Source organism: Plecotus auritus (assembly GCF_963455305.1).
Source record: "Plecotus auritus genome assembly, chromosome: 12".
Taxonomy (NCBI): domain Eukaryota; kingdom Metazoa; phylum Chordata; class Mammalia; order Chiroptera; family Vespertilionidae; genus Plecotus; species Plecotus auritus.
Window position 1 is genome coordinate 38,571,127 of NC_137778.1, and position 27,150 is coordinate 38,598,276.

The 27,150-nt window shown below is 39.6% G+C and overlaps 1 protein-coding gene across 6 annotated transcripts; it reads left to right on the forward strand.

Annotated features, from left to right (window-relative positions):
* Positions 1-28: 28 nt before the first annotated feature.
* On the forward strand, positions 29-26,257 carry DRAM2 (DNA damage regulated autophagy modulator 2). 6 transcript variants are annotated; one of them, XM_080648993.1, is made up of 11 exons: positions 73-150; positions 1,410-1,541; positions 2,697-2,748; positions 6,456-6,651; positions 7,812-7,956; positions 11,994-12,061; positions 12,879-13,018; positions 17,229-17,406; positions 17,901-17,983; positions 18,991-19,083; positions 19,596-26,257. In XM_080648993.1, exons 5-11 carry the CDS (start codon positions 7,817-7,819, stop codon positions 19,701-19,703), a joined length of 810 nt encoding a protein of 269 aa, XP_080505119.1. In that variant the 5' UTR covers positions 73-150; positions 1,410-1,541; positions 2,697-2,748; positions 6,456-6,651; positions 7,812-7,816; the 3' UTR covers positions 19,704-26,257. The 6 variants fall into 6 exon arrangements, with proteins under 6 accessions (XP_080505118.1, XP_080505117.1, XP_080505116.1 ...); XM_080648992.1 differs by lacking the exon at positions 1,410-1,541 and having other exon boundaries at positions 29-150; positions 6,456-6,537; XM_080648991.1 differs by lacking the exon at positions 1,410-1,541 and having other exon boundaries at positions 51-150.
* Positions 26,258-27,150: the final 893 nt, after the last annotated feature.

The following is a 27,150-nucleotide window of genomic DNA, read 5'->3' on the forward strand; positions in this document are numbered from 1 at the left end:
ATTGCCGTAAAGGAATAGTGGGTCAGCGTGGGCGGCGGCGGGAGCGCGCCCGGGGCGGATGCTCGGGTGCGCGCCGCGGGGCCCGCCCCGTCTCCGTCCTGCCCGCAGGCGCCGGACCCTGCAGTCCGCCTCCGCGGCTCACCCAGCGAGGTAGGCGGAAAGCGGGGTGCGAAGCGGCCCCAGCCCTCCCTAGGGGTGTGTGTCAGAGGGGCGCGCGGCGGGAGAAGGGGACGCCTCGCGGGGACCCTCGTGGCGGGCGCGCGGGTCGGGTGCCAGCTCGCGGTGCCTCCGAGAACGACCCTGAGAGGCACGCGCGGGGCCCGGTGGGGGCCGCGGGCGGGCTCTGGGGGTGCGTGCAGGCTGGGCTCAGGTCTCCGTGCCTCACCTTTCTGTCCCTGTCCTAGGTCTCCCCCCCTTCTCCTACCCCTGTCCCCGCTGCCCCATGCCGGGCCAGGCCCCGCCTCCCGCATCCTTTCCCAGCCCCAGGCGCAGCCGAGCCCTGGTCTGCATCCAAGTGGCCCGCGCCTCCGGAAGGAGGCAGTGGTCTAATTGTGCAGTTCCCTGGTTTCGTTTGTTTTCTGCGGTTACCGGGAACCTTTGCCCCAGACCCACGAAAAACTGGTTGAGTTTGCGTTCCAGTTGTCACTCCTGGGCTCCGATTCCTTGATGGGGAGGTGTCGGCGCGGGGAGGGGAGGGAAATTGAGATCTGTGGTGTTCCGCTGTGTTTACGCGAAGCTCGGGGCTACTACCCGCAATTCTATCCTGGGGGTGGGGGTGGGGTGAGCCCAATACTGACAGGTAAATGGCAAGTCTTTGTATCCACAACACTGCTTTACTTTAAGGTACATGAGAAAAACAAATGATTTTTTCCCCAGATCTCCCAAATGCAGTGCTGTAATTTTCAATGCATCAGATTCTCCCCCAATTACCAGTGATATTTGATCCAACTTATTTTAAAAGTTGCGTGATCTTCTAGACTCTGGGATTTAACCATTACAAGAATATTTCATTTGTCAGAAGTCCAACCTAGAGTTTAGAAAAACAATCATTTTCTATTATGCTTTGGACCTGATGGTTCTGTGTACCTCCAGGGCTTTCTGTCTTCACTTGGAACATCTAGAATTTTCTTTCTTGCCCTAGCCAGGTTAGCTCAGTGGATGGAGCATCAGCCCGCGGACCAAAGGTGTCCCGGGTTGGAGAGTCCAGTCAAGGGCATTTCCCTCGGTTGCAGGCTCCTTTCCAACCGAGCCTGTGCAGGAGGCAACCAATTGATGTGTTTCTCTCATGTCGATATTTCTGTCTTTTCCTCTCTCTCTCACTCTTTCTAAAATCAATGGAAAAATATCCTCAGGAAGGATTTTAAAAAAATTTATAAAAAATAAAATAGAATTTTCTTAACGTTTCTCAGCAGTCACCACTTATAAAAGGAGACAGCATAAGGAATTGATCTTATTACCAGTGGCATTTCAATATTTATGAAATTTGAAAGTTGTAGCTGCAGCTCTGATTCATGGATCGTCAAAGAAAGCACAGAACATAGGTATGAGATGCAAGAACATTTTCTTAAAGTCATCGTACCATGTGAAGATTATTCCTGCATATTTTGGAGGATTTTAAAAGGTTTCTTAAATTCTTTTTTTTAAATATATTTTTATTGATTTCAGAGAGGAAGGAAGAGGGAAAGAGAGAGATAGAAACATCAATGATGAGAGAGAATCATTGATCGGCTGCCTCCTGCACGCCCCACACTGGGACTGAGCCCGCAATCCGGGCATGTGCCCTGACCGTGAATCAAACCGTGACCTGATTCATAGGTGGACACTCAACCACTGAGCAATACCGGCTGAGCAGGTTTCTTAAATTCTTAACCATTAAAATTCTTATTCTGCTTGGTTGGCAGCCATGCTTCCAGTTTTCCAGTGTGAAAATACAAGGGCAATACTCATCTTCCTCCCCTAATCCGTGTGCTGAAATTTCTCAGTTGTCTGCAAACTGGGCAACCATTTCAAGCCCTGCTTCTCTAAATTGTCAGTGGAAACAACTAGAATTCTCAAAACCTAAGGAGATACGAATCCAAGATGACTCATGTATACAAAGAATTAAGTGTTGTCATTTCCCATCCTTGTGGCTAGTTATGGTTGTATAAAATTGTCATTATTATATTTATGTTTACTGGGTTCAACTCTAAGGAAAAACCCTTTTAGATTGCTACTTTACAAGTCAGAATACTGTAACTCAGAGAAGCTAAACAACTTGCCTGAAATTATACAGCTGGAACATGACAAAGCTAAGATTTGCACATAGATAAATCTGATGACACAGCTGCATTCTTTCCATTGCATCACAAAAAAATAGTGCTTAATAAGCTATTATTCTTTTTGCATTTTTTTAATATCCTGTAGGGGAAACTTACTGTTTTTGTATTTTCTTTTATCCTTTCTGAGGTCAGTGAAAGGTGTCTAATATAAAAAAGGATCAGAGAATTGATATCCTAGACTTAAAATACTTATTTCTATATAGTTCAACATCATTATGAAACACACAAGTATCAACTCTATAGGGAAAATAACCTATTAATAATCCTATAGCATAGCGTTCTGCCCATGAACAATATTGGTGCATTGACTAGAAATTGTATGTGTTTTAAAGCATGTGGGTTGAACAATCTCTGATTTTCTTTGTATGTGGTTTTCAGGATCTTCAAAAGGGGCAGGTTTGGGCAGATTTGAAGACTGATACTAAAACAGGTAAGTCATCTTTTACATTCTAAAAGAAGAACAAACTTTTATTGACCCCTATGACAGTATATTATTCATATCACCTATTACATATATTATCTCATTTAATTCTTCAATAAACCTCTATGAAGCGAGAATTATTTTAGAACATTTAACAGTTCATTCTAAAAGCTGCTGTTTATGTCCGCAATGTGTTAAGTTCTTTACTTGTGCTATGTCAGTGCAGCCCCAGTAATAACCTTCTAGCACAGTCCAATAGAACTTTTCCACAAGAATGGAAATGTACTATTTTCACTGTCCTCTATGGTAGTCACTAGACACGTGTGGCTTTTGAGTACTTGAAATGTCATTAATGTGACTGAGGAACTGAAATTTAAAATTTTATTTTAGTCAATTGAAATTTTAAATAACCACCTGTGGTTACTAATTAACGTGTTGGACAGTGCAGCCTTTGCCAATAATATTACGCCATTTATCAAAGGAAAAACTGGTTCAGAGAAGTTAAGGAAGCTTGTCCAAATTTGTACAAGTTTATAAAAAACAAGTTTTCGAACAGAAGAATGTTGTAGGAATGTTCATTTGGCAGTGCATATAGAATGGATGGAGGGGAGGGGGAAAAGTAGTTACGCAGAGAGAGTTGAAACTCTGACTTGAGAACTGGTAGGAAGAATGGTTGCAAATGACTGGAGGTAGAATTGCCATCACTCAGTGACAGCATGTGAGGTTACTTTGAGGTCTTGGAATCTGGATAATCTGGCAAAATGATAATACCGTTTACTGAAACAAAAATTACGAACGTTTTTGGGGTTTAAGAGAATTTGGTTTGGGCTGTTTGCTCATTCATAAAATATTGAGCAAAGCCCTCTGCTGTGCTTAGGTAGAGAAATGGAGTCCCCATTAAGGACTTTATCCACTTAAAACACCCTCCCACATTTTCCTACTGTGGAGGATAGTGAGCAGTAAGGGATGTGCAAATGTTCAGTGTTCTCTGAAGCCCTGGGGTGCTTATTTCCAGGTGCAAAGGCATTAGGGGAGGTGTTGTGGGTGGAAAATGGTTTTCGAGCTCGATTTTGAAGACTAGCAAGGATTTGGACATGCACAAAGGATCAAATGAGGAGGAGGTTATGCTTCTAGCAATGGGGTGGACAAAATGTTTTGAAAATTCATTTTGCCAAAACACCTAAATGCTGAATAAATTACATATTAGCCTTTTAAATGCATAGCAGGTCTTGTAGGGAAGAAAGGGAAATCCTCAGGGCTAAAAAGTCAGAGAGCTGAGACCACAGTAGTAAACTAGCAGTGTGTCTCCTTTGGGGGCATTTGGCTGATAGCAGAAACGAAGCACAGCTGGGGATAGGTGATAGGCTCCTCCCCCCCCCCCCCGCCCCCCCAAAGTAGAGAGATAAAGTCATCTCCCTTTGACCTCCCCGGGGTACAACTTCTGGAGGCACCATTCACATGGTGATACCTGTGTTTATTCACGTAAATGGCACCTGTGTTTCAAGGGATGACTTTTCCATAAAAAGTAAAATGTAAATGTTTCTACTTGAAATTGTACAACTCATAGCCTTGGACAAGCCCCTCCCCCCAAATTTAGCTAGAGCCCTCAAAAATCTTTATAAGCTCAGTGAAAGGTGGGCTAGGAAAAACACCTCCTTGACAAAGGGAGATCACAAAGAAATGTTGTTTTCACGCAGCTCCAGGTGGTGGAAATAAAGGCACCGTCTCAGAACAAACTGTTCCTGGAGAACAGAAACCGTAACAGGGGACAGCACCAGGTGTTAGACCTTGGTTCTTGAGTGCAGCTAAGAAAAGAATTCAGAGCCAAGCAAGGCAAATAGAAGTGAAAGTTTACTTGGAAAGGCACAGGCCGAAAAAGTGAGCCAGCGGAGGAAGCAGTGAGCGGCATGAACTCGGGAAACTGGTTACAGAGGCGAAAGACGGGTCCTTGGAGCTTAGGAGACAGAAAGGCAAAGGAAACAGCCTGAGGGAAGGAAGGAGAGGACAAAGTTCTGCAGAGAGAGAAAGTGTAAGCCTGCTGGTCCTTTGTCTTAAGGGCTTTTCTCTGGAGGTCTCAGAAGAGGACCTCAGCAGAATATTCTTCAACTTTCCAGGTGTGTCTCCTGGGGGTTGTGGTCTGCGCTGATTGGTCAGCCCCAGGGCCGGGGGGCTTCAGTCATCACAGCTGGTCCTGATGTCAGCCATGGTCCATGTTGCCCTGCCTGGCCTTGATACTTTGCTGGGTCTGGAGTTGATACACAACTGAGGCCTAGATATTATCTCTCGTTAGACCAAAACTCTGTCTCTGTGGTCAGCAGACCTGAGGCTTTGTTCCTAAGATTATTTGATGCGGGTCAGAAGCTCGTTGTCTTGAAGGCTGAATGCTTATGGGAGTGGTCGTGCAAGGGCTTGTCCAGGAGTCCTATGAGGCTTTTCTCCAGCCCCGTTCCTCCTCTCGGGGGTCTACCACATGACTAGCGACATGTCAGGGGAGGGTCTGACCATGACCTGCATTATGAAAGGTCAGGGGATCTAAAGTGCACGACCATTGGGAGAAAAGGCCACTCTGGGGGCAAGGTTCCACCCTGCAATACTTGTCCTCCCAGTTCTGCCCGTTGCTAGATCTCCAGGGCTTTCCGCCTGGTGACCTTTTGGAGCAGGGCTTACGGCTCCTGCTCTGCCCATTCTGCCTGGCTGCCTACTATATCACACTACAGGGTCTGCTTCGCCCAGACTCAGGATTCAAACGGACATATCTACATGCGCTGACAAACCTGAAGCCAAGAAATTAAAGTTGGCCTGGGTTGGTTATATGTCAGAGCGCCTAGCAGAATAAACACAGGCCCTCCCTGCAATGGGTCACCCTTCATCTCATCCTTTGAGACACTCCCAGTTGAGCTCATCGTCAGAAACCATAGAACTCCTGTGCAAGCGTTGGCAGAACCAACACATATGGTACCGGACTCCTAAGGAGTTTAGATTGGAATGATCAGAAACAAATTCAAATAACATTTAAAGAGATGGAAGGAGAAAAATTAAAGATTTTAGAAGTACTGTAGTTCAAAATTTATAGAAATTGAGAATTATTGTCCCAGAAGCTTATGCTGAGGAATTTAGGGAGGAATTGTCATGATTAACTGAATACACGAAGAAAATCAGTGGAATTGTAGACTGACGATGGAAAAGGACAGGAAAGGAGGAGATTATGGTAATTCAGACAGGAAATTACTCAAGTCTATAATGGTGGCTTTAAGAACAAGGGAAAAGAAACTTACTTGGCGAGATTTAAATACACGTATTTAGCAATAAGTCAGATGACAGAGTGACAAGTACAAGTCAAAAATAGCTGAGGTTTCATTATTTGGAAAGTCTGAGATGAGAAAGCTGAGCGCATTGGAGGATGGGTGGAGAGAAGAGTTGTAAGTTTTTGCAAAGTTCATGGGAAATGCTCAATTTCAGTCCATTAAACTATGAGAAGCTACTCCTCCAAACATGCGATTATTTCCACATGCATATGAGTAATTTCTTATCATTTGAAAGTACTTATATATTTATTATTTAAAATTCAGTGCATGAAGAGACAGTCATGTTTGCTGATTCACATTATTGACTCATTGTTATTTACCAGCATCCTCAGTCTGGGATGTAAGGGAGAACGTGGTGATGTGTGGTCTTTGTATATTTAGGTGCTCTCTTTTTTTCCCCCCCTCATGTAGGAGCTGAAAATATAATGGTGAACAAAACAGTTGGTACCTGCTCTCACAGAATTTGAAGTTTAGTGAGGAAGATACCAAACAAGCAAGTAACCGATACGTGGTGTGAGTGTCCTGGGGGGGAGCAGAGGTGCTGTTGGGAACCAGGCAGGACACTCGGCTGAAGGACCGCAGTCGAGACTCGAAGATGGATGAGCAGGTGTTGACTGGTGGTAGTGGGAGGGAGCGGGGAGAGCACTGTAGTCTACTCATCCAGACAGTACCGCGTGCATGGAGGTCTGGGGGGGCCCAGGAGGAATGCCACATTCGAAGATCTGGAAGCAGTTTGCTGTGGCGTATAGCACAGCGATGAGTGGCAGAATGGAACTGCCTGAGTTTGACTCCTGTCTCTACCTCCCCATGACCTTGGGCAGTTCTCTTAACCTCTGTAAGTCTGTTGCGAGGAGTCAGTGAGATCCTGTATTAGTGTAAAGTGCTTAATAACATTGCTGACACAGTAAACACTGTGTTTGCTTTTGTCATGACGATGCAGGTGATGAGCAAGAAAGTGGGAGCAAAGAGAGTAGCCAGAGACCAGACAGTGCAAGGGCCTCACAGACCATGCTGAGGAGGAGAGGATGTTCATAAGGGCATCGGGGAGGACCTGAAAGACTCGTTGTGGGAGAAGAAGGTGGTCAGATTGGTATTGTAGAATTAGAAGGGTCACTCTGGCTTTAGGGCGGAGTCTAGATAGGTTGTGGTCCAGTCTAGAGGAGGACCAATTAGTGGGTTATAATAACAAGCTGGCCAAGAAGTGAGGGTGGTTTCGGTGGGGCAGTGGCAGTGCAGGTGGGGAGAAGAGCTAGATTTTAAGGAAATTTCGGAGGTGGGATAAACGGCACTTGGTACTTGACTTTGTGTGGAAGGATGGGAGGGAAAGGAGTCTGGATCTGGCAAGTGGGTGACTTCATTTCATTTACTGAGAAGTCAAAGGAGAGCGGGTGTTAGTAGGTGGTGGAGGGGGTGGTTTTAGAGGTGGAGCAGCTCAGAGTGCTAAGTCCAAGGTTGAGGGAGTGGATGGCTAAAGCAGAAAAGATGCGATATGTGTGAATAATCTTTTTTTTTTTTTAAATATATTTTATTGATATTTTACAGAGAGGAAGGGAGAGGGATAGAGAGCTAGAAACATCGATGAGAGAGAAACATCGATCAGCTGCCTCCTGCATATCTCCCACTGGGGATGTGCCCGCAACCAAGGTACATGCCCTTGAACGGAATCGAACCCGGGACCCTTCAGTCCACAGGCCGACGCTCTATCCACTGAGCCAAACCGGTTTCGGCATGTGTGAATAATCTTGTCTGACTTGTTTTCTGCTTCAGAAGTCATGTCTGAGATGTGGTGGTTTCAGCAAGGACTCAGTTTCCTGCCCTCGGCCCTTGTCATTTGGACGGCTGCTGCTTTCATATTTTCGTACATCACTGCCATCACTCTCCACCATGTTGACCCTGCTTTGCCTTATATCAGGTCAGTGAAATGTATTCTATAGGTTATTTCTCATTCATATTTTAACATGGAAGCCATGAGGTATCGTTAGCATTTTGAAATTCAAATGTTACGTTTGGCTTTGCAACTATAGGAGGAACATAAGAGGGAAGGATTCTTGGCTCTTTCTCTGTGATGGAGAAATGTGGAGACAGAACGTTAAGATTCATTTAGGGCCTTGTGTAGTGAATTGTGATATTTCAGTGCTTTGTCCTCCAAATCAGTATTCGAAGTTGTCTCAGGAGATAGAATTGGAGTTACTCTAACCTTAAAAAAAAAAGCTGCAGACGACAATAATAATATTGAAAGATCATAGTAATGACAAACATTTGTTGATCTACCTACGTGCAAGGTAATGTCCTAGGCATTCTTCAGTCTTAAATAATTGGGTCCTTACAGCCACCCTTTGAGGTGGGAACTGCGACCCCCACGTGAGGAAATGGGGTCCGGGAAGGTTAAGCTACTGTCCAGAGGCACAATGCAGTAAATGACGGAACCGAGAATCAGTTTCACTGGGCAATTTGACTCTGGAAGCCACGCGCTTACTTCTCAGGACATGTTACCTAGATCTTTCTGACACATTAAGTATCAACATTTATCGCAAATATTTTTGAAATTTCAAAATTGCTAATGAAGTACTCAATTTCTTGTATGTCCATAACCCTTCTTTTCAATTATAAAGGTGATGTGTGCTTATTCTAACACATTTTAAACAATACCAGAGTGATTATAAAAGCAAAAAGTTGACCTCCCTCTTCTAACCTCCCTTTAGTTCCTGCCTGCACACACGTGGTGAATGGGTTGGTGGATTGCCTTTCAGAGTTTGGCATGTTCGGTGTTGGAGTTGTTTCATTTATTGATTTGTTTACCTTCTGAAAAAGTAACCTTTTTATTCATTTTTTTTTTAAGTATGTTTTTATTGATTTCAGAGAGGAAGGGAGAGAGAGATAGAAACATCAATGATGAGAGAGAATCATTGACTGGCTGCCTCCTGCACGCCCCTTTCAGTTTAAAGGATGATAAACTGAAAGACTAAATGTATTTTTTTTACAAATGGTATGACACAAAGAATATCAATAAATTGGGTACACTTGGGGAAGATTTATAAAACAAAAAGATATTTTTTATTTAAGGTTCCAGTTCTAGGAATCTGATAATCACCAATGTTTACTACTCTGCTAGGGGTACGTGTAGTTTAAGGCAGCGGTTGCCAACCGGTGGTCTGCGGACCACTGGTGGTCCGTGAGGTTGAAAGGTTGGGCGACCACAGGTTTAAGAAGCCAATTCACACTTTAGCAACTTCAAGAGAAGACACATATAAAAGATTCATGAGGGTCCTTCAGCATTTTTATGACCCCTTCGAGAACTTGTCTGCTTTCATTTTAAAGAGCTTTAAATAATTTAGAGGCCACTTGAGTTCTTTCTCAGTTTCAGTTCTCTGATGGTCCCACATGTGATTTCCTGACCCAGAGTCCCCTAGATACTTCCTTTCCTATCCCTGCCCATCTGTCTTTCTGCTAATGAACTTTGTATTATTGCCCTAGGATCTTTTCCCAACATTATAACCTATTTAAACTCAATGGTACTTATCTGACTTCTCTTAAGCTCCTCTCCTTATATCTAAAAAATGATTGTTAAACTAGATCCTTTCTGTTCATAAACCCTAACTAAAAGGTCTAGTTGTTACAGCAGCAAAGGGCATAACCGAAAGTCAAGGTCACTTCAAAGACAATTTACAAGTTGGTTTCAGGTGCTGTCTAGGTTCAAGTAGTGGAGGCCCAAGTGGGGTCCGTGAGACTAGCCACTGGGGTCTGAGAAGAAACTATTAGAACTTCTGTGCATATGTTAAAATCTCAAAATATTTAAGCTGAAATTTAAGATATGTGTAATAATAATACATATATTTTGAAGTTACATGATTACACTTTTTTTATGGTGTGTAATCAAAATAGTGGGCAGACCGCTGGGGTGAAGGGCTGTGCTGCCGAGGCGATGGGCAGGGCTGTTTTCATTTGGAGGCCAGTCTGTGTCACCGTGTTCCAGGGCCAGGGAAGGAGCCCGCACGGCCAGCGGCTTGGACATGGAAGCTTTGGGTTACTTTTGGGGTAATCCAAAACAAGAGCATCATTTGGAACTCAACTTAAAATTGTGTGTATTTCTTCTGATTATAAGAATAATACGTATACTTCATTCTTGAAAACTTGAAAGGTAGAAGGAACAACAGCAACAAAAAAACATGATCCCCACTCCCTGGACTTGATCAGAGAGGAACAGAAGCTTTTGTATCTGAAGATGCGTTTCAGAGTAGGAAGGAACAGGCCTTCCAGTTCATATTGGATACTTTACTTTTCGTAAACGTAATCCAGATGCTCACCAAGTCTTCCTGATTCCTTACCAGAAATGACTTTCCATTCCTTTTTTTCTCTTTTTTTAGAATAGTACTTCTTAAAAAATACGTTTTTACTGATTTCAGAGAGGAAGCGAGAGGGAAAGATAGAAACTTCAATGATGAGAAAGAATCATCGATCGGCTGCCTCTTGCACGCCCCCCATTGGGGATTGAGCCCACAACCAGGGCATGTGCCCTGGCCACGCGGTGAGGCAGGGAAGAGGATAGTAGCTCCATTTGCAGACAGTCTTAGGGAGGCCAAGGAGCACACCCAGGTTAGTCCCTGGTGGCAATTCTGGATCTGTGCACGCCACACTGCCCCGAACAACGGGCATTGCAGTGCCTTGGCAGCTGGTTGTGACAGAGGTCTGGACGGAATATTGTGAGTCAGCATTCTGCTAGCGCAGTGATGGCAAACTGCGGCTCGCGAGCCACATGCGGCTCTTTGGCCCCTTGAGTTTTTAGCAAAGGCCAGCTTAGGAGTACCCTAATTAAGTTAATAATAATGTACCTACCTATAGAGTTTAAGTTTAAAAAATTTGGCCGAAACCGGTTTGGCTCAGTGGATGGAGCGTCGGCCTGCGGACTCAAGGGTCCCGGGTTCGATTCTGGTCAGGGGCATGTGCATTGGTTGCGGGCACATCCCTGGTGGGAGGTGTGCAGGAGGCAGCTGATCGATGTTTCTCTCTCATCGATGTTTCTGGCTCTCTGTCCCTCTCCCTTCCTCTCTGTGAAATATCAATAAAATATATTTTAAAAAAAATTTGGCTCTCAGAAGAAATTTCAATCGTCGTACTGTTGATAATTGACTCTGTTGACTAATGAGTTTGCCGACCAATGCGCTAGAGGATTGGTCACAGCCATAGGGAGGTGGGGGCTCAAAACTGGTCTGAAATGGAAGCTCCAGGAAGCCAATGGCTTTGTCTCCTTTACTTGCCACCATATTCCTGTCCCTAACATGCTGTCTGGCACAGGGTAGGTTCTTTATAAAGATTTTTTTGATTAATCATGAAATGATTAGCTGTAATTTGAATTATAGGCAGAGTCAAGAGCAATAACAACCCAGCCAGTGTGGCTCAGTAGTTGAGTGTCAACCTATGAACCAGGAGGTCAGGGTTTGATTCCCGGTCAGGGCACAAGCCCAGGTTGCAGGCTCGTTCCCCAGTAGGGGGCATGCAGGAGGCGGCTGATCAATGATTCTCTCTCATCATTGATGTTTCTCTCTCTCTCCCTCTCCCTTCCTCTCTGAAATCTATAAGCATGTACTTTTTTTAAAAAAAGAACAATAACAAAAGATTTTTGAAAGGATCTGTGATATTAGAGAATATTCAGAGACAGATGATCATACTGCCTGAGTGATGTAAGTCAGTAACAACATTCTTAACATGCTTTTTCATTAATTTACATTGATTTCTAGTATGTGAAAAAGTAATTTAAGTGATATGATAAAAAGTGAACTAAGCAAATATCGTGAGCTCAAATTGTCATGTCCTTATGCAATTGTAAGAATCGAACCCATAGATTTATGAAAAGATAAAGGACTTGAAGTAACCCCTGTTGTTTCTTATCCCTTAGAAGAAACACACGTGTAAATTTAGTGGTAGAAATACACACCATTTTTTTTCTTTCAGTGACACTGGTACCGTCGCTCCAGAAAAGTGCCTGTTTGGGGCAATGTTAAATTTCGCCGCAGTTTTATGTAAGTAATGAGAACAGTCTTAATGACGAAAAGTAATAGCCAAATCACCCCTTTCTTCTTTAGACAATATTGTGTTACTTGTTTTACTTTTTTAGTTACTATAGTTGAGGGAATGTTATCACTAAATTATTGAACGTAGATATGTTCCTTTTAAAAGAAAAGCAATTTCTAGAAATGCTGAGTTATGGAAATAAATCTTTAAAAAAACTTATAGAGCTATTGGACTACTCATTCAAATATAAGTTGTAAAGTATTACCAAATATTCCTTGAGGCCTTAAGTGGATTTCTTAAGCAACCAATAGAGGACAAGAGCTGTCAACACACCACAACTAACACCAACTACATCCCCTCAGGGTAAGTAATTTCAAAGTTTGAGGATAGCATGTTTCGATTTTTGAACGATACTCTAATGCCAAAGGAATGGAGTTCTGCTACAGTATTTTACATTCCTATTAATTACGTGTTTTTTGAACCAAATTTTTACTAATGGTTTGCTAAAGTATTGCTTTTTCCACCAATTGCAACTCTTTGCATTCTTTCATAGGAAGTCAAAAATTAAAGTCAAGTAAATATTTCACTGTATGACTCAAGTTTTCAAGCACATATCTACAAAAGCATAGCTCTGCTGCATTTTCTGTACTTTCGTGTTCTTTGGCAATGTTTTTGCAAGGGAAAGTTTGATCTAGCCCTTTCTTGACTAATAAGAAATAAAGGAAAATCTCTGTTTCTGGATAGCAGTGACCTTTGCGAACTCTTTATTGGCAACTTTATTTCTTGGTTATTTATTACCTGTTTTTTGGATTTTCTCTTTCCCAGGCATTGCTACCATTTATGTTCGTTATAAGCAAGTTCAGGCTCTGAATCCTGAAGGGAAATATGTCTGCAGGTTAAACAAGGCTGGCCTCACACTTGGATTGCTGAGTTGTTTAGGACTTTCTTTTGTGGCAAATTTCCAGGTTTGTGTTTTAACCCAGCACAGGTATTTCCCCGAGGTCCCTGAATGTACATGTGACCAAGAACACCTGGAGCACCCAGTGTCATGCTGCTATTGTTTCTTTGCGCTCACAAAATAGAATCCACTGCTTTGAAATTATTTGACACTCTTAGAAATAGCTGCACTTACAGTTAGAAAATTTCATTCTCATTAATCTGTTGACTAAATAGAAATTATTCTGTCATTTTAAGGATCTACAGGACTTTACTTACTAGACTCTTTATTACTACTTAATTGGAGATTACGCCAAGACCAGAGAGAATTGATATAAATTATAAGTGAGAATTACAGATTTAAACTTCTTTAAAAATATGCCTGACAAGTTACACTCATTTACTTCTTTGGTATTCTTGTTTAGATGCTCCCATTGATCACCTGCATTCCTAGGTGCCCAGCCCTTAGGTGAGGAGGTAGAGGAAGGATCTGTAGCTCTTTCAGCGTTTTCTCAGGAATTCTTAATGTCAAAGTACCAGTCAGTTGTCACCAAACATTTGCAAACTCCCCGCATTTCTTTCTGGCGATGTTCTTTCAGATAAGGCTTTGGTACTACCAGTTGCATCCTGGGCCTGTGGTGCTTTTTGATTAATCTCTCTACAGCCTTTAAAGTTTCCATTTAGACATTTGATAACCTAGTTAGACATTTAATAACTAGTCAGACATAAAAACACATTGTAGCTCAATTGGTAGGAGCGTCATTCCTACACTGAAAGGTCAATCGGCATATACCTCCATTGCTGGTGCAATCCCCAGTCAGTTGGGGCACATGTGGGAGGCAATCGATCAATACCTCTCTCTCTCTCTCTCCCTCGCTCGCTCTCTTTCTCAGAGTCAATGAAAACATCCTCAGGTGTAGATAAAAAAAACACAATACACACATCATACAAATACATATATTGGAGGCATATTCTGTCTTTCTTATTCAAACTTCTCCATTCCTATAATGCTTCTGATTGGTTTCTGTTATTTTTTTAAAATATATTTTTATTGATTCAAAGAGGATTAAGCCCATACCCAGGCATATGCTCTGACTGGGAATCAAACCGCAACCTCCTGGTTCATAGGTTGATGCTCAGCCACTGAACCACTCCAGTTGGGCTGATTGTTTTTTGTTACTCGGTGTTTTAGTAATGGTTAATACTAGTAACCTCTATAAGTAAAATCCAAGTGGATATTAGAGTAGTGCTTGCTGCTGTAACAAAGCCCAGAATTGCACTATCTAACACAGTAGAAGTTTATTTCATACATACATGCATACAAGGTATGGACAACAGGGACATTAACAAGGGGAATGATGCTGAAGGAGGCTGAGAGGTTGATAGCCTACTGTACAATACCTTTGAGTTAAGTAAGCAGTTCGACAGTTTATCAACTTACTTCTTTTCTCTTGGTTGTATTTGTCCTCCTTTCTTCCCTCCTTTCTTCCCTCCTTTCTTCCCTCCTTTCTTCCCTCCTTCCTTTCCTTCCTTCCTTCCTTCCTTCCTTCCTTCCTTCCTTCCTTCCTTCCTTCCTTCCTTCCTTCCTTCCGATAGCAAAGGTGGAAATTTATTGAGAAACAAGCACAGACTCCCACGTGGGGAGGGGGAAAGAGTCCCACAGCCCAGACTGGGGAAGGGGAAGAGTCCTTTGATTGTCTCTCTTCATGTAGCTTAGGACCTGTAGTACCTTGAGCAGGGGGACAGCCTCATTCCTCTTCCTAATGTCTCCATTGTGCAAACACTGGCCTTTTGTTCCTTAAGTAAGACAAGTTTACTAACTACATGTCATATGTTGTTGCCTCTGTTGGACACGGCACGACCCCAAGCTTGAATAGATTGAGGCATCTTTCAGATCTCACTACAGACTGCTCTTGGGAAAGTCTTTTCTGTTGAGAGACTTGCTCCTATATATTGATCTGTGTTTTTAAAATTTTATTTAAAAAAATTTTAGTCAATATATTTCTCCATTAATTACAAGCACAATGGTTTTGTTCACCATTGTATATTCAACACCTAACATAGTACTTAGCACAAACAGGCTGTCATTAAATATTTAGTAATTAGCTTATTGAGAAGGCTAAAGGGACTAAGCAGAATGGATAAAAAATTCTCTTGCTATTACTATAGTTAGCTTCATTTAAAGAGACCTAATAATTATAATATGGCATTTGAAAAATCTGACTTAAAAATACAAATGTAATTTCTTTGAAAACAAGTATCTATATATCTCTATATATAAAAGCCTAAGCAACCGAACAACCGTTTGACCGGTCGCTCTGACTCACACTGATGCAGATGCTCAACACAGGAGCTGCCCCCTGGTGGTCAGTGCGCTCCCACAGCAGGAGTGTCGCTCAGCTGACTGACGGGCACCAGACGCCCGGCTCACGGCTGGCGAGCGCAGCTGTGGTGGCGTGAGCCTCTCCCGCCTTCGTGGCAGCGCCACTACTGCGGGGCAGCAGCAGGCACAGCGGGGTCGGGATGAGCGGGAGCGGCGCCAGCCCAGGCTCGGGCTCCTCCCCGGCCACCTGCCACTTTGCGCACTACTACACCCTCGAGGGATGTCGGACTGCCAGTTTCGGGGGATCTCAGCCTGGCCTGCGGGGATCGGGCTGAAACTGACAGTCCAACATCCCCCCAGGGGGTCCCGGATTGCGAGAGGGCACAGGCCGGGCTGAGGGACCCCACCGGTGCACGGATTCATGCACTGGGCCTCTAGTGTTTAATAATCAGCTTAACATATGGTAAGAGTACTCAGTGCCAACTTAAAGGAATTTTTCTCTCTAAGTAAAGTTTATCCTCAGGGAAATTTGGAAGGGATAAGTAGGCAGAAATCTATGTTAATTTCCTAGAGCTACCCCAACAAAACACCACAAACCAGTTTTATATACTTCTATTCTAATTAGAAATAGAATATGCTCCATTCTTTATTTTTGCTTTTTAATTCACAGGATTGTGTTGATAGGACTGTGTACTGACCACAGTGGGCAGTGATCAGGCTGGGTCTGTATTTAGCTTCATTAGTATAATGAGAATATTTTTAAGGAGAAAAATTTATCCATTTTCCTGTTCTTAGCCCTAAAATAATTAATTTCATTTTTGCCTACATTTTTCCAGCCTTTAGACATATGTATGGAATAAATCCACCTAATTATGAACTAAGAAAATATTACCATTTTGTATTACATTCTGTGGGCGCTGAATGTTGTTTTTATCTTCGTTACACAAAGTGGTAATGACAATACATTTTTTTATCTCCTTAGTGCGCATAACTTATTGCCAGTTTTAACACCCAAAAACCACATTGAAGTCACCCTTCCGCTCTCCAAAAGGAAACCAATGACTTTGGCAAATAAGTTGTTGTATTTTATTTCTTTATTTTAGAAACTTTCTATATCTTCAGCCAAGAACATTGGCCTCTGTGTTTGTGAATTAGCACCTTCATTGGAAAATGAGGGAACCAAGCCCTGACCTCTGACCTCTCTGTTGTTCCCTCATTCAGACCCTCTGTGCCAAGCGCTGCACCTTCTCAACCAGATAAAACACAGCATCAGTTTAGAAAAACAGGCTGGTTTAAAGGGAGACTTTTAATTACAGAATTTTTAGAGAGCTATTGTCATCACGTTTTAAACAGAGTGTATTACAGTAAAAAGTAAAATGTAAGTAGATACTGATAAAAAGAGTAAGGTAGCCCTGGATGGTGTGGCTCAGTTGGCTGAGTGTTGTCTCCTGCACCAAAAGGTTGCTGCCAGTTTGGTTCAATTCCTCGCCAGGGCACATGCCTGGGTTGCAGGCTCCATCCCTGGTAGGGGGCGTACTCATTTCTAAAGTTTATTATTTATTGTTTGTGCTGCTTCACTTGAATGTAAACCGTGAGGGCCAGATTTTTAGAAAAAAACTTTTTTTAACTAATATAAGTACTAAACAGTGCTGACATAGAAGAGGCATCTAAATAAACAAACATATTAAATGGATAAATAATTCTATCACTACTGCCTGTGATAGAATTTGAATTATTATAATCCACAGGTTTATGCTGAACATTATGGAAGAAAATTTACTCCGGAAGTAATTTGTACAATCTGCAGGGGTTTTTTTACTCTGTGAATGTCCTATTGAAATTGCTGGCTTGTGGTTTAAATACTGTATTGGCAATATGTGTTCAGTTTCTTTTATTTTCTTCTTTCTGCCTCTCAGAAAACAGCCTTTTTTGCCGTACATATATGTGGAGCTGTTCTCACCTTTGGTATGGGCTCATTGTATATGTTTGTTCAGACCGCCCTTTCCTACCTAATGCAGCCCAAAATTCATGGCAAGCAGATCTTCTGGGTCAGACTACTGCTGGTCATCTGGTGTGGAGTGAGCGCATTTAGCAGTATCCTTTGCTCTAAAATGTGGCTACACTCAGAAGGGAATTGAATAACAAAATTTAAGTGAACACTGTTGGCATACTGTAAGCAGTCCTTCTGTGGACAGTGAGATTCTTGGAATAGTAACCCCAAATTCAAGGATTTGAAACATGTAATTCAGATTTCAGTAACTGAGCTAGGAACAAAGATAATGTTTAAACTAATCATGCTCCCTTCAGAGATGTTATGACGAGTTAATTATGTAGCAGAAGCTGGTGATAGAAGTGCCGAGTTGCTGACAAAGGGGGTTGACGATGTGAGCCACGTCATAGTGACCCTCTGGGCACTTTGAAAAGTCTCCTACTGCCGTGTACCGTGAAGTCTTTAAGGAGATGGCTTTGGACCTTGGAAACAAATATATGCATGATCCTCTTGGACCTTTAAAGCCATTTTGGTTTGGAATCTAATTTAAACTTACAGCTCCTCTCTGAGAATCTTCCTTGACCGGCCTTTCTCATAGTGCTGACTTGCTCCTCACTCCTGTACAGTGGCCGTTTTGGCTCAGATATAGTACAGAAACTCCACTGGAACCCCGAGGATAAAGTAAGAACGTAGAGTCTTCAAAAACATAGTTTTGTATTAAAGATGACTATTTTGATAGTGTGTTTTTCATTTCATCACTAATGATGAAACATTTTCAGTAGAAGAATCAGTTATTAAGTTGCATTTAAAGAGGCCTCTCTTTAAATGCACACTCTGCTTAATCAGTTATTAAGGTTATTTTCAATATATGAAAGGGTTTATGTAGCATCCTCCGTATTCTCCTGTCACCTGTGATCTGTGGGCATTTTCAAGATATGAAGGAAATTGTGATAGCGAAGAGTTTTCTCAGAAATGGACTCCTCACAATCAGAATATAGTATACAGTGTACCCAGCTGAGATCTTTTATTATTAGAATACTTGTTTTCTGAATTGAAAACATGTCTTTGCCCACCTTTTGTTGCCTGGAAGTATATTATTATGGACTCTGCATTTGGATTCAAATATATAGTGGATATCTGAATAGAGATGGCAGCTTTGATCCTGAGAAAAAAGGAGGAGGGACATATACTACATAGATAATAAAATGAGTTTATCTGTTTTCACAAACCTCTCAGTGGCATTTTACTTTAAATTATTTACCAAGCATCAGTCTTATTAGTACATGTTTGTGGAAATGAATGAATAAAATAATTTGTTAGATCTTCTGAAGTATAATCCATACACTACTTAATGCTTTAAAATAGCACTAAGTTTATCATGAGCATTGTTTACTTAAGGGTGTTTGTTTGTTTATGAATCTTTGGTTTTGGGAAAGACAGTAACTTCTTGATTCGAGTAGAAGTTTTCTCTCTTAGTTATTCAAATGGAACTTTATGTGCTCTAGATAAAACTGTGATGATAGCTAGATCATTTAAGAGGACTTTTCCAATGCCTGCCTAGAATGGTCAAGATATGTTAAAAAAAAATTGAGGGTTTATAAGTATTATGGGTTTTTTATTTGAGAGAAATTATAGACCATTTGTCCGAAATTTCACAGAATTATTCTTTTTTTTCATTGTCACTCAAGGGCTATGTGCTTCACATGATTACTACCGCAGCAGAATGGTCTATGTCATGTTCCTTCTTTGGTTTTTTCCTGACTTATATCCGTGATTTTCAGGTAAGGAAACACAGAATTAGATTTCTGTGGTCAAACTTCCTGCAGGTGAAGTATGAGAACTTTCTGAAGGCAAGTCTCTAACCTTTCAAAATTAACTTCATAAGCAGTGATGGCAGAAGAGGAATTTTTCACATGAATCATTTCTGTGTTTGCAAAAGTAGTATATTACTAGCAAGATTCAGCTTTGAAATAGGGTTGTAAAACAATCACATTTGAGAAATTCTTTGACAGGATTTTCATCCGCTCTGCTTCCATGTATGATGGCCATCCTCAACATTTAGATTTATTGATTCTTCTATGAAAGAAAAATGAAGATCTGAATAGAGAAACTTGATTTTCCCAGCTCTCAACACTACCAATATCTTTGGCATTTCAATAGCTGTCTCATTCTTATTACTCATTATAATTGATTTATATTCCTAATCCCAAAAGATATACCTCAGAACATATTGAGGAAGTGACCTGTCATTAAGGAGCAAACTTCTGTATATATTTTTCTTTTTTTGTTCCAGAAAATTTCTTTGCGGGTGGAAACCAATTTACATGGATTAACCCTCTATGACACTATTCCTTGTCCTATTAACAACGAGCAAACACACCTACTTTCCAGAGATGTATGATGAAAAGATGAAACATTTATGCGACAATTATGATTCTCAGGGATTGGGAAAACGTTCATAAATTACTGCTACCGCTCTGAAATTTTCCACCAATTAAGGCTGACAGTGACATTGCTGGGTCCTGATAACCAAGAATCATGAAGTAAGCCATTTTATAAATTATTTCAAGGGATATCTTCAAGAGGATCATGTAAAACCATTTCTGCCTATACTTTTTTTATTCCCAGGAAATAAAACCAAAGGACGATAGCACTAGATTTTTTTCCTACTTTATTTAAGTGAAACACCAGAAGTGCACTGAGCTGTCTGCAGAATCCAGCATTTCACGTTTTAGAAATTACTGTAAAGCATGTTTTGTTTGGAGTACTCATGCAAGACATTTTCCAGGACACCAAGTAATCAGCATTGCTCAGCAGCTCCTTTCAAATTGGGTTTTGCAGTAATAGTTTTACCATACTAATACATTTCTTACAGTCTTTTGAAAATATTTTCTCTGGAATTCACCAATAAAGGGAAGCAGGCCTGAATTCATGTACTGTCGGTGCTTAGTTTTGCACAAGAGATTTTAGTGCTATTGGATTGATTCCTGCCACAAGGCCAGATATTATGCTAACTGGTCTGTCACACATGGTTATAATTTCATGAAACTTAGTCTCTGATATGAGATTTTAATCAAAATTGAGAGAAGCAGCTATAGTTAAATTTACTCCAATCATGTTTTGCATAAAACGAAGGTTAGTGTTCATTCATGAGTCTGAGAACTTTGTGAATAACAGCAGATATCATTGATAATAGTTACCTTAAACTACAGTCAAGAACTTTTTAGATTTTTCTTTATAACAAATTATAATTACTTGTAAAAGTAGCCTTGAGCAGGCAAATATTGAACCTTTTTACTGGGATGTGATGTTTGTAGAAGTCAGATTCTAAAGGACAAAATGAACAACTTGAAAAAATTAGGTACAAAATAGTTGTGATAACATACATCTCTCTGGTCATGGCACGTGATTGGATAACTTGTACCAAAATTTCTACCTATGTAGATAAAGAATGATTTACGGCCCAGCCCGTGTAGCTCAGTGGTTGAGGGTTGACCTATGAACCAGGAGGTCCCAGTTCTAGTCCTGGTTCGATTCCCGGTCAGGGCACATGTCCAGGTTGCAGGCTCGATCCTCATTGTGAGTCATGCAGGAGGCAGCCAATCAATGATTCCCTCTCATCATTGATGCTTCTATCTCCTGCTCCCTCTCCCTTCCTCTCTGAACTCAATAAAAATGTATTTTTTAAAAAAAGAATGATGTACAGATTCCAGATAAAACTTAGAAGGAGAAAATGCTCATCTGGAAGATGACCCTGACAAACTGGTTTGCAAAAGAATACTTGAAGATTAACAAGCTTTATCTTTTTAGAAGAAATGGGTCCACTGCCAGAATAAAAGATGGTGAGAACAAATTTAAAGTGTAAGAGAAAGAAATTTAAGGGAAAATGGTTATATGGTGGAAACAGAGCTTGATCATGAATAAGTTGCTAGAATGGGACTAAATAATATTTCTGAAGACTTCTGGACTAAGAATAAAATACTGTTTATGTATATCAAGCAGCTGTGAAAAGGGGAGACATTTCAATAAACACTGATTGATTGGCATCATGTGAAAAAAATATGGGTACAAAGTATAAAAAAATTTTTATTATATCTCTGCGAATCATAGTGTGACCACACCTGGGATACAGCATCCAGTCCTGATTGTTCTATATCAAGGAAACTATAATTCAGTTATGAAGATCACAGTATGGTGAGGGGGAAATTGATAGAATCAAAGTTAATAAAATTATAAATTATGTGTGGATAAGATGGCACAAAGAACGTAGACTTGTATGTCCATACTGGAATATCAGGCTTAGAGATATACATAACACATTAAAGAAATTATTTTAAAACAAAAATAATAGTTTGATGGTGTTTTCATTCTTTAACTTTTACTTTTAGAAAAATATAGATCCAATTAACTCAGCCTCCACTCAAGGGATATGAAAAAGGAACAGCAACCCTTTACTGGAGATAACATTTATTTTCATGATTACTCTTCTTTTATAAAAAATATCCAGCATAGAGTAAGAAATTAGAAGACATGCAAGGAAGCAGGAAAATTTGATCCAGAGAGGAACAGTCAATGAAAGCAAACTCAGAGATTTCCAAGATGCTGCAGTTATCAAATGTAGATAACCATGATAAAAGTGCTGAAGGATCTAGTAAAAAGGGTGGAAAACATGCATGAAAAGATGGGGACTTTCAACAGACATGAGAACTTTGAAAAACACAAGAAAAAATTCTACAATTGGATATGACAGTTACACATAGAAAAAAGGACCAATAAACTTGAAGACAGGGCATTTGAAAGTATAAAAACTGATTAACCAATGTCACCCAATAAATTCAATAAGAAAAGAAAATATAAAAACTGAAATTTGAGGAGAAAAGAGTGCAAATTAAAATCCAATATATGAGTTTTGAAGGCAAAGTCAAATGGCCTTCCATTTTATAATTGAGTTTCAGGAGAGGATAAAGAGAATGGTACAGAAGAAATGCTTGAAGGAATATTGACTGGAAACTTCCAAAACTGATGGTAATGAAGAGAAATTCAAGTGAGTTTTTTTAAATGATTAAAATGGATGACCACCTAGCAAGACTAGTACATGGGTTTAATAGTATTCCACCAAAAGTCATGTTCATCCAGACATTCAAGATGTGATTGTATTTGGAAATAAGAGTATTTGCAGATGGAATTAGTTATGATGAGTTCATACTAGATTAGGATTAGCCTTAAATTCAATGACTGGTGTCCTTATAAAAAGACCACATTGTGACACAAATAGAGATGGCAAAGTGAAGACAGGCAGAGACTGGAGAATGTAGCCTCAAGCTAAAGAATGCCAAAGATTGCCAGCAACCAGAAACTAGGAAGGAATCTCTCCAATAGCCTATAGAGGGAGCCTTGATTTTGGATTTCTATCTTCCAGAAATGTGAGAATAACTTTCTGTTGTTTCAGGCCACCCAGTTTATGATAAGGTATTATGACAGTCTAGGGAACTTAAAAGACTGATCAAGTAGAAAAGACAAAATACAAATTATTATTACCAGAAATGAAAAGAGGAACATCATTACTTGGCCTTTTGACATTGAAGATAATAAGAGCATGTTATGGACAACTTTATGCCAACAAATTCAACAATTCACATGAAATGGACAAATGTCTTTTGAAATAAAACTTCTCAAAAGTGATGCATAAAGAAAAAGTCTAAAAATAGCTCCATATTTATTACAGTATGAAATTTGTAATCAGAAAGAGGAAGGAAGAAAAAAAGGAAGACTTAAATCCTGATTGCCTCACAAGTGAAATATTTAAGTTAGAAATAATACCAAGTTCTACACAAATTCTTTCAAGAAATAAAGATAAGAACTTTTCAGCTTGTTTTATGAGTCTGGCACACACCAGTAGCACAACTTGACAAATACAAGAAAAGAAAAAGATTCATGTCCCACATGAGCACCAATGCAAAAACACTTAACAAAATAGTAGGAAATAGAGCTTAGCAATGAAAAAAAAAATGATAGAGTGAGATCAGGTGGAATTTATCCTAGCAATATAATTCATCAGCTTAACATAAAGGAGGAAAATCAAAACGAAAAAATTACAAAAGGGAACACATAATAAAAACTCCCACCAAACCAAAAACAAAAGAGAATCCCACCCCTTTATAATTGGCAACTATAAAAATCTAATCGCTGTGTTTAATGGTTTGATATTAAATCCCTTACTCCTCTAATTTTAAAAAAGGCAAAGATAATCGTTACCTTCTATTCAATGTTGCATTAGAAGTCCTACTCAGTATAATAAAGAGAAAAAAGAAAGGAAAAAAATTGTGTTTACAAAAACCCTATAAAGTTTAAAAACTAATTTTGGGCTAATAAGTGAGCATAAGAAACTTGCAAAAGTAAAGAGACTTGACAAAACCAAAGGAACAAAATAATTATATAATGACTGGCACCCCCCCCCCAAAAAAAAAACAGATCTACCAGTTACCTATAAAAGAATTTAATTATTTTAAAGTAGTACAGGGACTTCCAAGTTAACACAAATAGCTCAATGAACTCAGGAAGTAATACATAAACAAAATGAAGTTCAACAAAAGACATTATTTTTAAAAGAACCAAACAAAAATGTTGAAGCTGAAGAATACAATGAATGTAATGAAAATTACTATAGAGAGCCTCAACAGCAGACTTAATCAGAAGAAAGAATCTGTGAAGTTGAATTCAGATCTCTTTAAATTATCCCAGTCAGAGCCTTAGCCACATTGGCCCTTGGACTGAAAGGTCCTGGGTTCAATTCCTGTCAAGGGCATGCACCTGGGTTGTAGGCTCAATTCTCTGCCCTGGTCATGGGAACTGTGGGAGACAACCAATCATCATATCTCACATCAATGTTTCTCTTTCACTGTCTCTCCCTGTTCCTCCCACCCTTTGTAAATATCAATGAAAATATATTCTCAGGAGAGGATTAACGACAAGCAATAAATTTTTAAAAATTATCCAGTCAAGAGAAGAAAAAATTAAGAATTAAAAAAAAAAAGAGTGAAGATAGTCTACCATATTATGGGACATCATCACAAGAGCAAATCATTATGGGAGTCCCAGAAGAAGATGAAAGAGCAAGGTGCAGAATGCTCATTTAATGAAACAATCACTGAAAATTTCCCAAATTGGGTGAGATATTGGCATCCAGATACATGAATTATGAAGGTCCATAAACAAAGAGATCTTCCAGATACATTACAAGCAAGTCTCAAAAATCAAAAATAAAGCTACATAGTTATTGTACTATTACTGACTATATTCGCTATGCTGTACTTTACATTCCTGTCACTTTTTATAACTGGCCATTTGCACACCTTAATCCTCACCCTTTTTCATCTATTCCTCTAACTTTCCTACCATCTGGCAGCCATCACTTTGTTCTCTGCAACCATGAGTTTGTTTATATTTGGTTTGTTTATTTTGTTTTTTAGATTCTCCATATAAGTGAAATCATATGTTGCAAATGACATGATCCTATATATGAAAAACCCTGAACTTCAAGGAACTGCTAGAGCTAATCAACAAATCAGAAAATTATAGGATAAAAATTCAACATATAAAAATCAGTTAAACATTTATATACTACCAATGAACTATCTGAAGGAGAAATTAAGAAAGTAATACAATTTACGGTAGCTACAAAAACAAAATACAAAATCTGTATATTTAAAACTATAAGACATTGATGAAAGAAATTGAAGACATAAATGGAAAGATATATTGTGTTTTTTTATTGGAAGATTTTATATTGTTAAAATGTCCATACTACTCAAAGAAATATACAGATTTAAGGAGACCATATCAAAAGTACAATGGCATTTTAACAGAAAATTTAATCCTAAAATTTGTATCGAATCACTAAAGACCCTGAAAGCCAAAGCAATCTTGAGCAATAAACCCAAAGAAACTACATCGAGGCACAATATAATCAAAATGTTAAAAGACAAATGCTAAGGGAGAATGTTGAAAGCAACAGGAGGGAAACAACTCATTACATACAAGGATTCTCTATAGGCTGTTAGCTAATTTCCCACTCAAACCCTAGAAGGTCAGAAGTCAATCGGGTGGTGTATTCAAAGTGCTCAAATGAAGGAACAAGAAAAAAAATCAGAGAAAAATGTAAAGAGACAAAGATAAGTAGTTTGCCTGTTACAGAATTCAAATTTTGAGAGTAGAATAGAGGAACTCAGAAAAAACTTCAACAAAGTGTTAGAAAATGTAATAAATAATCAGTGATGAACACAGTAACTGAAATGAAGAATACATTAGAAAGAATGAATATTAGATAATACCAAAGAACAGATTAGTGGTTTGGAAGACAGAACAAGGGGTTTGGAAGTCACCCAATAAGAACAGCAAAATTTAAAAAGAATTTAAAAATAGGATAGTCGAAGGGACCTCTGACAACATCAAGCACCCTAACATTGGTATTATAGGGATTACAGAAAAAAAGAGAAAGAGAAAATGGCCAAAAGTATTTTGAAGAAATAATGACTGAAAGCTTTCCTAATCTAGGGAAGGAAATGGACATACAGGTCCAGGAACCACAGAGAATTCCAAAGATGAGCCTAAAGTTGCCTACACCAAGACATATTGTAATTAAAATGGCAAAAGTTAAGGATAGAGACCATCTTGAATCAGCAGGAAAACAAGTCACATACAAGGGAAACCCAATAAGGCTATCAGCTTATTTCTCAGCAGCAACTTTACAGGCCAGATAGGAGTGACAGGAAATATTTAAAGTGCGGAACAAAGGGAACCTGCAACCTGAAATACTATATCCAGCAAGGTCATCATTTAGAATTGAAGGAGAAATAAAGAGTTCCTCAGACAAGCAAAAACTAAAGGAGTTTACCACTACTAAACCAGCTTTACAAGAAATGTTAACGGACTAGTTTGTATAGAGAAGAAAAGGCTATAACCAAAAATAAGAAAATTCCTATAAGAAAAAAATCCCACTGGTAAAGGCAAATACATAATAAACTACAGTGAGTCAACCATTTACTAGTAAAAAGCTAATATGAAGGTTAAAAGATAAAATTAGCAAGAATAGCTAGAACTACACAAAACAAAAAGATGCAAAACGATGTCAAAAACAAAATTGGAGTGGAGAGTAAAAATAATGCTGTTAGAATGCATTTGAACTTAAATTCTGATAATTTTAAAATAGATTATAGATATAGATGGATATATATGAACCTCATGGTAACCACAAACCAAAAGAAAATATGAAAAAGATAAAGACAAGAAACCCAAACAAAATGATAAAGAAAACCAGCAAGTCAAAAGAGCTCAAAAGAAGAAAGGGACAGAGAAAATAACTCCTCAAAAACAACAAAATGGCAAGATGCATATACCTATCAATAATTACATGTAAATGGACTAAATGTTCCAATCAAAAGATATAGGATATGCCTGGCTGGAGATCACAGTTCGATTCCCACTCAGTGCACATGCCCATGTTGTGGGCTTGATCCACAGTAGGGGGTGTGCAGGAGGTAGCCAATCGATTCATCATTGATGTTTCTATCTCTCTAACCCTTTCCCTTCCTCTGAAATCAATAAAAACATACTTTAAAAAAAAACACGGACATATCAACTCTAATTGAGAAGAAGAATGTGTCAGAATGGATTTTTTTTAAAAAAAATACAGACCCATCTACATGCTGCCTACAAGAGACTCCCTTTAGATAGACATAGAATGAAAGTGAAGGGAAATTTAAAGTTACACTACCTACATGGTCTTAAAATATTCAAGAAAAGACGTTAAAGTACTCTGACATAGACAGCTTCCCCAAAACAATGGCAAA